Here is a 15,369-nt window from a genome sequence, read left to right on the forward strand (position 1 = left end):
TCTGGGACCCTTTGTGGGAGAGAAAAGCATAGGAAGGAGTCCTTCAGAGTGCTGTGAGATCAGCTGGGGGCTTTGTGCTAAGGGAGGACTTTGCCCCAGCCATAGCTGCTGGTCCTGGGGAAACAGGCAGAACCCTGGTGCTCAGAAACATTTGAACCAGCTCACCAGTGCAGGTGGGAGGCTTGGGGAGAGCTGTGTTGGTTTAATCAGCACCAGCTGATGCTCTGAGATGGGGCTCCTGCAGTCTGATCGTTGTATTTTGGGATGAACTTCCAGTGCACAGCTCTTGATCCACTGATCCCCTCAAGAACTGGGAATATATTGCCAGCAGAATCTATTCCAGTCAAATGAAGGGGTAAATACTGGGTCGTTTCCCAAATGCAGAAGCACACAGGACCAGAATTTTTATGAGCTCCAGAGTCCCTGGGTCTGCTGCCAGGTGAGCTGCAGACCACAGAGGCCCTTCTGATTTTGGGTACAGATAGCAGCAGTGAGCATCCAGCCTCTGCTCAGCTTTGTTAAGAGAAGAGGGTGTCACAGCAGAGGTACAGAAACCTGCCATAGCCAGGATGGTGAGGATCAGCAGCCTCTCAGTGCATTAATCAATGTAAATCATGGATTTAGTGGGGCTCACGTCAGGATTACAGAGCTACAAGTAAGAAATTGCTTGGCCAGCCACCTTCTCATCCATGTTCTTCTGACAAGCAGAGGGATGAACACAGCTGAGAGGAGCCTCAGCAATTCTGTGTTTTATCAGTGAGTCCATGAGGCATATACAGAGTCACAAGTTGTATACACTCTCCATCCAGCTGAGCTCATCTGTCTAACTGGATGTCTAAATATTGAGAGAATGAAGTGTCTGTACTCTATGAACCCACCAGTCAAAGTTATTTATGTATATAAAAAAGAAAAACGAGCAGAAAAACTATTGCTGTCTCCCAGCTTTCCTTGACAGTAGCTGTAGCTCATGAAAAATTAGCTTTAATTTATAGGCCAAGCTGCATTAATTAACTCTTTGCAGGGGAAGTATTTCACCAGATTTCTGAGAACAGGCTGATGAGCTGTCTGCAAATGCTCAGTGACTTCTGCAGTAGGAATTGGGTAAGAACCCCTGCACAATCATTAGTGGCCCAGTCATTAATGGCCTTTCTGTGCAGATGGGTTGCATGGAAGGAGATGTCCCCATGGCAGTGGCAGTGGCCCTGGCTCTCCTCTCTTTGCCCTGCCATCGATGCCAGTGGCAGAAGCTTGGTGTGTGGTGGAAAATAAATGCTGTTTCCTGCTCTTAATTCCTTGAAATACTTGGGGGAAGAGTTGGGACATGCCTGATGTTACTGGACAAACCCCCTTATTGTCTCCTGATGCCTTCAGGTGAGTTCCCAGATGGCAGCTAGCACCAAAACTGCTCATTCAGATCTCCATTTGTCTCAGGAAATTTTACAGCTTGCCAACTCATTTGTGATAGCCAGAGCTGTGCTGGGAGCTGAACGAGGGACTTATTCCACCACACCAGCTTCCAGGGAATAAAAACCTGCCTGACACTGGGTGGCAGAGAAGGTAACATGGCTGTGGGAAGGAATTGCTGGATCACCAGGCACATCTGAGTGGAGTTTTGGGGTTTGGGGTGAACATGTTTGACTGAAATACATAAAGTGTACCTGAGGCTCCTGTCAGCAGCTCTGCTCACCCCATTGCAGATGGCTGAGGACCAGGTAGAGATGTGTTAAGGTTATTCCCGAGACCCAGGCTGCTGAACATGAAGTAACTGAATGGAGCCACCTGGGAATCTGGGAATTCTCCTGCTAGCTTGGTGGGAACTCACAGAAACCTCCCCTGGTGGCTCAGGGTCCATGTCTGGGAGCTGCTGTCACAGGGTGTCAAAGGGGCCACGTTCCAGCCCAGGCACAAATAACACTTCCTAAACAAAACTCTTCCCTTCCCTCTGTCCCCATCACCAGAACTCCTCCCTGAACTGGCAGGGCTCTCCATCCTTGCTCCCAAAGTGGTTGCACTCATGAAGCCCCAGGTTCAGCAGCATCCCTGAGCCACCTTGGGAAGCTCTGGACTCCCTGGTACTATGAAGGGGTGAGGGTTCTGGGTTCTAACAAATCCTGTATTCAGGACATGGAAACACAAAGTGAGCATTAGGAATTACTACAAATGGAAGACAGAATGAACCAGGGTGCCATAAATATCCTGGGTGCAGGGTGATCTCACTGTCTCCAAAGGCAAAACCAGAACCAGAGGTGCCATGAGTTTTGGGGTCATCACAGCCTGACCAGCCCCTGTATTTGAAGCTTCTAAAGAGATCATTGCTTTCTAGCTTGGGAAGGAGATGCTGGCAGTGCCTGTGAAGCCCCAGCTGGCACAAGGGAGATGAAGGGGGGGGTGATAACTCAATTTTTTTAATAGAAGAGCCAGGAAGGGTCAGTTTTAAAAGATGTAAATGGAGATGTGGCTGCACACTGTGTACCTACCCCTGGAGCTCTGTCTCACAAATACTGTGAAAGGGATGAGATTATATTTGTCCAAACAGCAACCTGATGTGTTCATGGAAGAGAAATCCATCCCAGGATGTTAATGTAAAAACCCTGGGGCTGACTTAGGTTGTCTCTGAGCTGAGGAAAAAATTGTCATTGCCTTTTCCTGCTGATCTTGCCCATGAGCTGCCTGTTGGCCACTGTCAGGGACATGAGAGGGCTCTGGTTTGAGCCACAGTGCTCAGCTTACAGCCTGACAATGGTCTGTATTTCATGACAATCCCCTCACAACAGGGAACCAGGCTGACTGCTGCTTTTTGTAGCCTTTGCCACATCTGAGCTGCTAACAAATGGACTGCAGTAATTCCATTCTGTGATTCAGCTTTAAAATGCTTTGTGCTTCTTTGGTTGGAAAGGCATGGTGCTTGCAGAAGAAACAGTGCTTAAAAGATAACAACATAACAAGATGCTTCTAGGAGAGCCCATCAGCCACAGATTTTTTTGACAGGCTTAGCCCTGTTGACAGCTCTCTTTCTAGAAGGGAACAACAGGCATTTCCAAGCCTCATTCATGTCAGTCTTTTTTTTTTTTTTTTAATTATTAGTATTATTGTTTTTTATAATCTATTTAAAATGAACAAAATTGTTTACATGGGATGAAAATCCCATGACATCTCTAGCTGCTCAGCACATCACAGCCCTGCATCTTCCTGCCCACCTTTTCTGGTGGGAAAGGCACCTTCCTATCTGAGGTGTTTTCTATGGGGGGCTTGCTGGGCTCTAATTTTGTTCCTTCCTCTCTGCTTCTCCCTTTCCATGGGAAGGTTGACTCCAGAACCCTTCCCTGTAGGATTTATGATGTGAGAATTTGCCAGATGGATCATTTTGCTCGCTAGCAACTGGGACATTTAATGGTTGCAGGGGTGATGGCTTCCTGCAGGCTCTGCTTGTTCTTTACCCATCTGCCTCTCACTTTGCACAGTGCTTTAGTCCACGAAGCTTCAGGGCTTCCTCAGCTGACACCACACTTGCATCTTGAGCAGAAATCTCTTCCTTCTGCAGTTTTCAAGTGCTTCTGTTCAGCTCTGCAAGCAAACCAAAGGCTGCCCTGCCAGTGGCTCTCAGCAGCTCCCTTGCTGTGCTGCCCAGACAGCACTTAGGGACAAAGGGTCACACACAAGTGACAGTGGCTGCCTCCTGTTTACCTCCTCTGATTTGGGCTGCAGAGCAAAGCCAGCAGCTCCTGCACGACTGCACAACCCCATGGGCACAGGGAAGCCCTTGCCCAGCCTGGTTCCAGCTTGAGACACAGCTGCCTGCTGCCAGGCTGGGTTTTTGTCTTCTTGCTCATTTTGAAAATGGCATTTGGTGTCCAGGCTTGCTTTGAGTGTCTGGATCAAGCAATAGCTAAAGAGGCCTGGCAAAGAAAGCCCAGGTTTCATCACACATGCAGAACTTTCTTAGGAAAGAAAATATATTCTTTTGCCTCACTGATTTTGAAAGATGCTCTCTGTACTCAACCCACAGCTCTCCACAGACCTTAGAAGACATGGGCTACTGGCTCATCAAGGTATAAATTATACAGACCTGTTGCAAACAGCTGTGATGGTTTGGGCTTCTAGTTCCCATTAACTGGAAGGAAGCACCGAATTTCCCTACAGAAATTGGGGTGTTTTCTTTCATACCTGTTTTTTCTTTTTTTTTTCCACAAGGACTTCTTTTGGTGGCTTGGTCAAACCATCCTCTGTCCTAACCCCCAGCACAGACTCCAGGATGTGCACAGTGCTCTGCACATTTGGCTCCCAGCTGGCTGGCATTCCATACCCTGCAAGGGGAGCAGCTCTTTTTGTTGTCCCAAGGCCTTGTGCATTTTCAGTCTTTCCTAAAGTATTTGCCATGTCTGGTTTGCAGAGCACTTTGGGACAGCTTGCTCTGCCCTGGGTAGCTGTGAAAAGACAACCCCAGAGGCAATGGTTATTCAAGGCAAAGTGTAGAAATAGCTCTGCTTGGTGCACAGCCCCTGCTCTGCCAGACACTGGAAGGCGTTGGCTTCCCTATGGGGAACAGAAGACAATGGGCTTGGACACCACTTTGGTTCCTGCAAAATGAACAAGGAAAGTGCCTGGAGCTGAGTGCAGGTAAGAAGTGCAGAGCCTGCTGAGCCAGCTCCTCCTTCAGAAAGGCACAGAACCCACAGAGTCTGAATCCCTCCTGCAAACAACAGAGCCAGGACAAGCTCCAACATCACCCGGATGGGTGAAGCTTCCCGGGATGCTGGGAGCCCTCCTTCCCCTCCCAAAGCCTGCCCAGCTCCAGTGGGAACTGGGTGGTGGTCAGACCGTGCCACCAGGGATCTCAGCCCTGGAGGGGGGGGCTGCAGGACCCCCAGCCATGGCAGTGTCCAGCAGAGGGGCTGCCTGAGGTGTGGGGAGCAGCTCCCACTCCCTCTGCCCCAAGGCAGGCTCTGGCAAGCCTGCTGCTTCTCCTGTGGTTCTGTCTAGCTCCTGCCTGGGGCTCTAGCTCCAGCCTTTATCCTTGGAACCTGTGGCAATGTCTGGTCAGAAGTCACTAACCTCTCCGTGAGGCTTTGGAAACCAGGATGGAAGAGGGTTGTCTCCTCAGAAACCTTCATGAAAGGGGCTGGAAAGTAGGTAATAGCCCCACTGCTGGAGAATCAGGTGTGTTGGGGTATAAGCAAGGTGGGGTAGTCCAGGAAGGGAAACTCTTTTTAATGAGATTAAGTATTCAGTGGGAAGAAGCAGATGCTTTTTGATTGCCCAGCCCTTCTTTAGTTATGTGATGATGGGTTTGCATTTCCCAAAGCTGAGCTGCTCTTATTACCTGCAGCACTTGCTCTAACAAAAGGTTTTTCCCTTTCTTTGTTGTTGTCTTGCCTCTATAGGCTCCCTGGTCCATCTGAGTCATTCAGAGACAGGAATTGCAGTGAAATTCTGCAGAGCACCATCAGTTTTGTTTGTACCTTACACGGCTGGAAATCTTTTCTCCAGAAAAAGCCCAGAAACCAAAAAGAGCCCAGCAACCAACCGTGTCCTGGGCTGCATGAAAAGCAGCACAGAGAGCAGTGGGGGGAGGTGATTTCTCTCCTTTACCCTGCTCTGGTCAGGCCCCACCTGGAGCTCTGGGTCCATACTGGGTCCAGTTCTGGAGTCTCCAACACCAGAAGGACACAGAGCTCCTGGAAGGTGTCCAGAGGAGCCACTGAAATGCTCAGAGGGCTGAGCAGCTCCCTGGGAAGCCAGGCTGAGGGGTTGGGGTTGTTCATCCTGGAGAAGAGGAGGCTCCCAGGTGAGCTCAGAGCAACCTCCCAATATCTGAAGGGGCTACAAGAAAGCTGGGGGAGGGCTTTGGACATGAGAGGACAAGGGGAAGTGACTTAGAACTTGAAGAGGGGAGATCTAGGTTAGGAAGAAATTCTTTCCAGTGAGGGTGGTGAGATGCTGGAACAGGTTGGCCAAGGAATTTGTGGCTGCCCCATCCCTGGCAGTGTCTCAGCCCAGGTTGGATGGAGCCTTGATCCCAACCTGATCTAGTGGGAAGTGTCCCTGCCCATACAGGGGGGTTGGAACTGGATGAGCTTTAGGGTCACTTCCAACCCAAACCATTCCATGATTCTATGATCTGTGTCCCAGGACACTGGAGCTTTGCTGGCTGCCTCCCTCTTAGCACAAACTGGGGCTGATGAACTTCTGCTGATGAACTCCTCTTTGGTCTCTTGAGGCAGCCTCATTGGGGCAAGACAGAGGAATTCTCAGAAAGAGGAGGAGGGAGAGATGGAGCTGTTCTTGCTTGTGCTTGACCCGTTTTGGGGTCAATGAGGGCACTTGCTTCTGGCTCCGAAAACTTTTTTTCCTCCCAAAGATGTGGAGCAATGCAACGTTCCCTGCAGCATCCCTGGATCCTGACCCAATCTCAGGAAGCAAATCAGGCCTCCTCATCATGTCCCCAGGGCTCCATGCCCCTGCAGCACATTCTTCCTGACCTCCTGCCTGCTGGTGCAGGGCTCTGTGTGTGTAAGGAGAGGTGGGAAAGGGGCCCTTTTCCCTCCAGCTTGCCAGAATAGATGATTTTGTCCTGACATGTTGGCTGCTGAGAGGAAGGTGTGTCCTCAATGCCTCCCTCACTTGGCCACTTTTTCTGGGAAAGGAAAGGTCAAATTGCAGCCCCAGGACTCAGAGAGGGGAAAGTGGGTGTAAAGGCACAGGCTGAGGTTTGCACTCCTGGGGTTTCTACTTTTGACAAATGAACTGGTTGAAAAATCACCTGAAGAAACAGAATTGCCCAATGAAGGAAATAATGGTGTATCCTTTCTGTGTGTTTTTTTGTTTGTTTTTTTTTCCCCTGCAGTAACCACAACCCTCTCCTCCTGGTCCGGGCATGCTAGAAAATGCAACGAAACAGCCAAATCTTATTGTGTCAATGGTGGGGTATGCTACTACATCGAGGGGATTAATCAGCTGTCGTGCAAGTAAGTGACTCCAGTTCTTGTGTCAGTGTGGAAATGACTTGGCTGGGGGAGAGGAGACCTCTGTGCAGCTGCCAGAGGAAGGGTAGCCCTGAAATCCTCCTGGCAACTGCAGTGTGAGCTGTGGAGGTTCAGAGAAGAGAGGGGTGGGAGTGGGGGAGGTTCTCGTTTTTCTTTTTTTGTGTGAGTGCCTCTCTTCACTTTTCCTGACTCTTCCTCTGAGAAGGTCTTTGTCCCAGCTGGTCCCTTTCCCTTTCTTCCCTTTTCTCCTCTGGAGCTTCAGGGAAGTTTTTGTGCCTTTTGCTCTCCCTGAGCTAGGGCGGATGTCCCCCTCTGACGTGGCCTCCCCACTGAGCACACCCAACCCCATGACTGGGGGGGTCCCTTGCTGAGCCCTCTTCCCTATCTTGTCTGGACCTCACGAGACCACAGGCAGGTTTAGCACACAGCTCTTCACCACTCTGTGCCATTTTGTGGGTTTTTCCCCTTGTTTCGATTTTCCCTTGTTAAAACCCTTAAAAAAAAAAAAAGTACTAAGTTATCCTTAAAATGAAATTTCTTAGAGACGTTCAAGTTGGGCTGCACAGTCCAAGGGATGTGGAATAGGATGTGAGACCTTTTCACCTCTGGTTCAAACAGTCAGAAAGCCCAGTAGCATCTCCCAGTTCACCCTCCAAGCCTACTGGGACCTGGGAAAAAGGGCAGTCTGATCAGCAGGGCTGGAGATGGAGCCCTGGGGAAGGACACAGGATGAACAACATCTCCCAGACTTGCCCCTTTCAGCCATTGAAGGACAGAACCCAGATGCTGGGGTATTCCATATTTCTATGTGAAGTGAGATCAGCCCTTGTATGCCACAGCCCTGTGCTCTAGGGTGGGTGTTTCTGGTTGGTTTTGTCTTCTTGGTTTCCCTGTAAGTTCAGCTTCCAGTGTTCCCCATTGGGAATGTGGGGGAATCAGTCCTGTCCCTCCATGGGATGGGGATGCAGCCTCAGGAAGCCCCAGCAGTCCCAGTCTTCCCGTGCTGGGAGGGCTCAACTCCTGCAGCCTGCAGAAGGGTGTGAATCCCTGGCTCTATCTGGAAGCAACCTGCTGGTGTCAAAAGTGTGGATCCCAAGGCTCCTTCTTTTGGGAAGAACTCGAATCCGGATCAAGACTTTTCAAATTGGGTGAATTTCTAACCCCAGGAAGAGTTACCTGAACTCTGGCCATTCAGAGCTGGAATGGGAAGGCTCCGTTTTCCCTGAGGAAGGAGACATGTGGGAGTTATCAAGTGTCTCCAGCAGACAGACCCTTTTTAACCAACCTATTTTCAGGCTCATGAAGAACCAATCTGCCTTCAAACCAGGCTGCTGCAATAGCTGAGAACAGAGGGGAAGCTCAGTGCTGGATTCCATTAAGATTTTATGCACCATATGAAGCAGACCTAATTATTTCATAGCATTTGGAAACCTTCATCCCTTCCTTGCAGATGGTAAAATGATTTCCTTTTCTGATGAGCCCCAAGATACCATTTGCTAAAACCAGGTGGGAATTGAATGGGTGTGGATGGCAAAGTGTTAAGCAAAAAGAGGTGATCTGGAGGTCTGTTCACCTGCCAGAAAAGCTGATTCTGGGTTAAAAGGAACCCAGGGGACCCAAGAGCCTTCCACACAGTACAGTGATTTCTGATCTTACTGCTTGAGCAGTTATCTGGATGTTCATCCTCTTCAGGTGTTTTTATCATTGAATTATAGACTGAAGATAAGAAATCCTGATATTTGAAGTGGTGGACTTGCAGAGTTTCTGGACTCCAGAAGTTAATTAATGAGAAATGCAGAAGCATCCAAACTGAACACAGTATTTACCATAAAATGGCTTTTCCAATAATGTGGAGAATTCTTGGGGAAGATTGGTGATGGGTAAACAGCCTCCACACTTGCCTGTCTCTGAACCAGCAAAATGCTGAAATGTTTCAAAGCTTCCTCATTGTAACAAGATAGAAGATCTGCTGCTGTGGGTTGTCCAAGATTCAGTGATGCATCTTCTGGAGAGAAACTGGAGGAGGCAGAAATCCAGGCTTTGACCTGGAATTCTGAGCCCTATAATGTGGGAGGCAGCCTTGGACCCCCCTCTATCCCATCCCTCTGAGATCTGAGTGTGGAGGAGTTGGGTCCAACTTTTTCCAATGCCTTGGAGACCAAGCAAGAGCCACAGGAGCACAAGAAATGTCTGTTCACTCTTCCCACTTTGCTCTTCTGAGACCTTGGAGGTTTTCTGCCACCATGGGCCAGCTTCAAGTCCTCCTTCACCAGGATGTTAAGGAGATTCCCATGGGATGTTACCACTGTTTCCAGTACCAGTTACCAGAAGTTTGGAGTGTTCCTGTTGTCTACCTGCCACCATCCTGTCATCAGCTGCTGGAGGGGATTTCATGGTTCATGGCTGTCCAGAATTCCTGTCCAGAAAACCACTGGCACCCACTCTGGAGAAAAAAGAGCAGCTGAGTTTTCAAATGATTTCTTTTTAAGTGGCTCATGCTTGATATAGATATTGCCCTAAATTGGCAGCTGGTCTTTTATGACTATTTTTTTACCAAGCTTCCCAGAAATGTTTCCCTTCTGGTCCTTTAAATTCCAGGCAACAAGTTGTTTGCCTGTAAGACCACCCCCTCCATGCCTTTTCAATATATTTCACCTCCATCTTGGACAGGGCATTTTCTTCACCTCAGAAGAGCCCAGAACAGGCTTGGAGCTGCTCCAGAAATTGTCTCTTTTTTTGGATTGTGTACTTGCATAATTTTGTCCTTAATTTGAAGGAAGTTCTACACATGCTGGTGTCAATGGGAACCTGAGCAGGAAACAGTCTGTGCTGATATTGTGACTGCAAACAGACAACCTGGAAGCTAAACTGGAGAAGTGGGATCCCCCTCAGATATCCTGCAAATTTCAGCATAAACCCAGGAAATGACTGAGCCACACACAAACAGAATTTCCTCAACAGCCCCAGTAAATTAAAAAGCCCCAGGCTTCTGCTGACAGGAAGAATTTCTCGACCCTTCTCCAGACCATTTTGCTCCACAAGGCCTTAGAATTTGGGCTGGTTTCTCCCCATAACCATGGAGAAGTTGAGAATTGAGATCCTACAGAGGGGATGCACACAAGCAGCTCTCAAGGCCTGGAATTAGACTGGAACACGGTGCCTGGTTTGTTGTGCCAAGCTAAAATAGAGCCTGGGATGGCCAAGAGCCTCTGCTCTTGGGTCTGCCTCTGTCCTGAAGTCTGTTAAGCTTTTGGTACAACTTAGAGCAGTTTGAGGCTGCTCTAATCCTGCATTGCTGGGACCCACAGGGTTGGGTTAACACGTGGATCATAAAGAGAAATACTCTTTTCCCCAGTTTAGGTCTTGTGTTATCTAAAGTTGAGGTCTTCCCAGCCAACCAAAGAACCAAAACTGCACAATCCTCTGCCCAGTGAAATGTGGTTGGTGTGGTGGCTGGTACCCTGAGCCAGGGTCATCCTAAATTGGATGGGATCAGAAGACTTAAAATGCTTTCTAGAGCAATATTTCCACATCATGTTGGACCTGTTGTTCTTGCAAGAGTCAGGCTGAAGGATTTACAGATGCTGACGAATAAAGTCAGACAAAAAAAGAGCCTCTGAGTTTGGGCTGCAAGCTTTGCATTTCCTGAGAGTGAGGTCAGAGGCTTGGAGGAACCTCAACCAAAAAGTGAAAGTCAAGGAGAGAATAAAAACTAAAAGAAAAAGAGAAGAGATCAATTAATTTTGAAACATGCATGTATGCAGATCCTTCCAGAAGCCTCTGAGTATATTGTTTTCTGTAGATTTTTTTTTTTCAGGAAAGGGAAAAAGATCATTCTGAAGGTTGAGCCACATTGCCAATGGATGGATGGTTGGCACCATCCAAAGGGGTGACCACCCTGGAACTGTTGTCCCCCTTGCTCAGCCCCCCTGTGGTGGCAGGACCTGTGCCATCCCTCCAGGGACTCTGCTGGTTTGGGCAGCACAAGTGGCACCTTTTGCAGCCCCATAGCCATGGCCCTTTGCTTTATGAGCACTTTATGTGGCTTTATGAGCAGTGCTGGGGGGAGGTGTTGCAACATCTTTGGAATAGAAGAACCCAGAGCGTTGAGCCGGGGTGAAAAGCTCCACATCCTGTTCCCAAATCTCCTGAACCATCCAGGACCCATTCCTTGGGTTTTGCAGGCTGCATATCTCGAGGGGATGAGATGAAGGTACCTCTTTGGGTTCCTCTCTGTCTCTGCACCCTCTTCAAGGCATCCTTTTTCATGCCCATGTAACCATAGCAGGGTGGAAGCAGTGATGCTCAGTGGTGCTGAGCCTGCTGAGCTCCCACAGCTTGGTGGTGCCTGCACTGAGCCCCAAAATGGGTGGCCCTGCAGTTTGGACTTTCCTATCCAGCAAACATGCCTTGGTTAGCTGCTCTGGATGAGGCCTCTGCATTTATTCTGGTTGCTTTCTTTTCTCCCCATCAGCAGTTTTGTGGAGTCCAAGCTTTTGTGGCTCTCCAGATCATCTGGGACTGGTCAGGGGACAATGACAGAACTGTCTTCTCCTTCAGCCCTTCACACAAATAAGCAACATGCTTGAAACATTTCTTCATTTGCTTATTTCAGTGCATTGTGTCCTTCTGCTACAGCTCCTCCTTATCCCATGATTTTGAAGCACCTGCTCATTCACACTCTGCTGTACCACGGGTGGCATTCTGAGAGCTTCTGAATTTGGCAGACTTTAATTAAGATCTGGGAGAGCAATGGAAAAGTGCCAACCCTTGCAAGATGTAGATCAACAGCTGGGCAGAAAAAGTTTTGCTTCCAGCAGGAAAAATTTGATAATTATATTATTAATTAATACTAGCTAGTAATAATGAAAAATAATTATTGCTCTACCCTGACGGAGTGCAAAGGGTCAAAGTTTCTCAATTTTCATAAATAAGTGCTCTGCAAACAACATAAAAATGGGTTACTCAAACCAATTTGGTTTGTACTTTTTGAGATGCTTTATTTGGCTGATCATATTACTGCATATTTTTTTTACCATATAATCATTTAACTGTAGTTCATTCTGAACTCAAGAGCAGAACTTTGTGGATGATTTTCAAAGGGGGTAAAAAAAAAAAAAAATGAAAAAGTCCTAAGGAACTGGTCCAAACTGAAAGAACTGAACACTTTCCAGCAACAATAGAATCTGGACAGAAAAATTCCTGACCAGTTTCATTGAGGGCATTTGCAAGTAGCAAATTTTCAGATGTAACTGTTTGGGTTTTTTTTTAATTTTCATGCTCCTGGTTAGGCAGAGAGGGATGGAGTTAAGCAGGGTTAAGTCTTGGAGCTTCTCCACAGGGGCCAGAGAGGGCAAAAGGTGCCACCTGCAAGAGGATGGTGCAGTTTCCCAGGATTGCTCCTACATCCAAAGCTTTGTCTGCTTCCCTTGGCTTCCCTCCTTTGGAAAGAGACACCAGTGAGTGGGCCAGAAAATCCAAAAGGAATATTTGCAGGAATAGCCCACCATCTGTGTAGCTCCTCCAAGAGCTTTCAGAAGAAGGAAGAATTCCATTTTTTGGGGTTATCCAACCAAAACCTCTCGACTAGGCTAAAATGTGCAGGAATGGTGGGATGATCAAAGGCCACCTCCTGGCTCTCATCCTTAGTGAGTCTTTATTTTCAGGTGTGAATATGTTTGGGAAGTGAGGAATTGCTGCCCCAGAAGTAGATTCTTCATGCAGAAGATTTCTGAATCAGTAGATTTCCATTTCTCTTCCTGCCCAGACTGGGAGACTCCTGTGCCACTCACTCTGGAAATTCCCCTCCTAAAGTCCCATCAGGGGCCATAGTAATAAATCACCCTTCCTCTTCATCATCCTAGAAATACGAGGCAGCTAAAAATGAAGGAACTATGAGCACTGCTTCCCAAGGTCTCCTGGTCACTGTTCCTGGCAGTGATGCTGAGGAATCCAGGACCCAGGGACAGGGGAACACCCAATGTGTTTTGACAGCTTCTGTGCTATCTTGGGAGGTGACAGAAGGTGCTCATCTTCAGGAGAGCTTCTTTTCTGCCACTCTTCTGCCTGCTGATTCCCTTGTAAGTGAAGATTAAAAGCCTGAGCTGTCCCAGACACAGAGAAGAGAGTTTGTTCCTGCCTTGTCTGGGGAGTTCTGCTCCCCCTCCTCGCTGGGCTGACTGCAGAGAGCTGGAGATGGGTTCCTTGGTGGCTGTCACAGCATCACAGCTGCTTGGGCACTTTTCTGGTTTGTTTTTTCACTTCTTCACCCAAGACCTTGGTGCTGGGTTTTTTGTTTCCTTCTCCCACTTTTCATGGGATTTTCAGCCTTTCCCTAATGGGGAATGGTGCCTCCCAGCATCAGTCCCACTGGAGTTCCAGCCTGCACTGATGTCTTGTGCACCTGAGACAGTTTTCCCTCTTTTTTTGGAGGTGGGGAAGCCATTTGCTTTGTTCAGCAGCACCTCTGAGGCCCTTTGGACAATCTCCAGTCCCAGACAAAAGGGCAGCAGGCTGCAAGTTAAACTGGATATCCTGGAAGACTGGGAATAAGTTCAGTGGTCGTCAATAAGCCACACAAAGGATTGGGAAGACACCTCCTGTTTTGGATGCCTTGTTCAGCCCTCAGTGCAGCTTCTTAAACGTTTATGGAAAGCTTCCCTAGGGCTGTCCTGCATCACCTCAGGGTTGTGCTCTTTGATTGCCAGAGCATCTTCCTTCCTCCATTTCCCAGCACCATCTTCCTTTGCTTCATCATAGGGCAAGTCTGGGGTAAAAAACTGATGGTAAAGCCTTGGGCTGTGCTTTCCTTGTGAGCTGGCTGGGCTCCCTGGTACTGAAATGACATTCCTGATATGTCTGCCTTGCCTGTGCTCCAAGAAGAATGTCCAAGAATGAGAAAAGGGGCTGAATTTTTTCAAAGATTTTTTTTTTTCCAATTTTTTCCCTGCCCAGGGAGTCAATTTTCCCGTTTCAAAAGTGGCTTGGATCCTGAGAAACTTCAGTGTTTGACTATGGAGCTCAATGAAGCCTCGTACAGAGCCTTGCCCCAAAGTCCTCCCCAAGCAGTTTGAGGTGCACAAATAACCAGCACATTCCCACATCAGCACAGATCCCAAACCCCAGGGGCTGTGTAGCACAGAAAAAGGTTTGGTCATGAGCAGGGAGGCTGCACCAGCTTTTTACTCAGTGCAGACCTACCAAAACCTACCAAAACTGTGGAAAAAACATCATGAAATCCAGTGCCAAAGCCATGTCAGTCATCCAAGACTTTCTCCCATGGGAGAGCCAGCAGAAGGAATGTCCCCTGGACATGGGGCACCCTGCCTTGGGAAACTGGGGAATAAATAAGAGAAATATGGACAGCTTTGGAGCTGTGGAGGTGTTGAGCTAGAGGCCAGGAGATGGGATGGAAAGGTCATGCAGCCTTTTATCTTCTCCTTGGATCCCTTTGGATTCAGAGGAATAGCTGTAGTCCCTCTGGAGGCATCCAGCATCCAGCACTGAGGCTCAGCTCCCTCTGGAGTCCCAGAGGTTGTCCCACAGCTGGATGGCTCCTTGAGGAGCCTGTGGCACTGCTGGATTGCAAGCAAATGTCTCAGCCTTCCCCCCAGGACAATTAATTCAGGTGTCCAGGCACGGGGGGAATGACAGCAGCCACGTCATTGTCACACCTGGGACATCTTTACCCCTTGTGCCTCCTCAGGTCAGAGCTCAGCTTAATCTCATCTCATCCCTTCAGCTGGGGGGTGTCCTGGCAGGTCTGTCCATGTCCCCCTGGTGTCCCCCTGCTCTGTGCTCCCTCACACAGTGTGATTCCCACCTTCTGGCCCATGGGCACGTCCATGAGGAGGGAAAACTACTGAAAATCAAGGTTTTCTGGTCATAACACATAAGAAAGCCTTCTCTAATTTCTACTTCTTGCTCCCAGGAGAACTAAATAGCTGCAGAAAAAAAACCCTCTGTGTTCCCCTAAGTGAGTAGAGGGAATCAGGAATTCATCTCCACTCTTGACTCTCTCTCATTGCCCCTGGAACTGAAATCTCCAGCCTGCCAGCTGAACAGAGCCTGTCAGAGAACACCAAAATGCTGCTGGAGCCCTTGAGCAGCAGCACAGAACTCTTCTGCCAAGAAGCTTTGTGGCTGCTGTAAAGCTTTGGTCATCTTCAACATCAAAGACATCCCTTCCTCAGCCCTTTTGCTGTGTCCACAGCCTGGAAGCAGCTGTTGCTGTGTCTGTGGGAGGCACAGAGGAGTCAGATCTGCAGCACCCACTCAGTGAGTCCCCAAGGGGGACCTGGACCTTCCTCACTCCACCCCAGGATCTGCAGAGGTCAGGACCAGGCTGAACACTGTGCCTGCAGCTCCTTGCTCTCCTCAGCAATGG

At 48.6% G+C, this 15,369-nt stretch overlaps 1 protein-coding gene across 3 annotated transcripts in view; it reads left to right on the plus strand.

Annotated features, from left to right (window-relative positions):
- NRG2 (neuregulin 2) overlaps positions 1 to 15,369 on the plus strand; it is a 173,553-nt gene that overhangs the window by 132,429 nt on the left and 25,755 nt on the right. For all 3 annotated transcript variants that reach the window (XM_071758664.1, XM_071758666.1, XM_071758665.1), the window contains one exon: positions 6,845 to 6,965. In XM_071758664.1, coding sequence (XP_071614765.1) covers positions 6,845 to 6,965 — 121 coding nt within the window. The remainder of the gene's footprint in view (positions 1 to 6,844; positions 6,966 to 15,369) is intronic.

This window comes from Heliangelus exortis, chromosome 15, assembly GCF_036169615.1.
Source record: "Heliangelus exortis chromosome 15, bHelExo1.hap1, whole genome shotgun sequence".
NCBI classification, from domain to species: Eukaryota; Metazoa; Chordata; class Aves; order Apodiformes; family Trochilidae; genus Heliangelus; species Heliangelus exortis.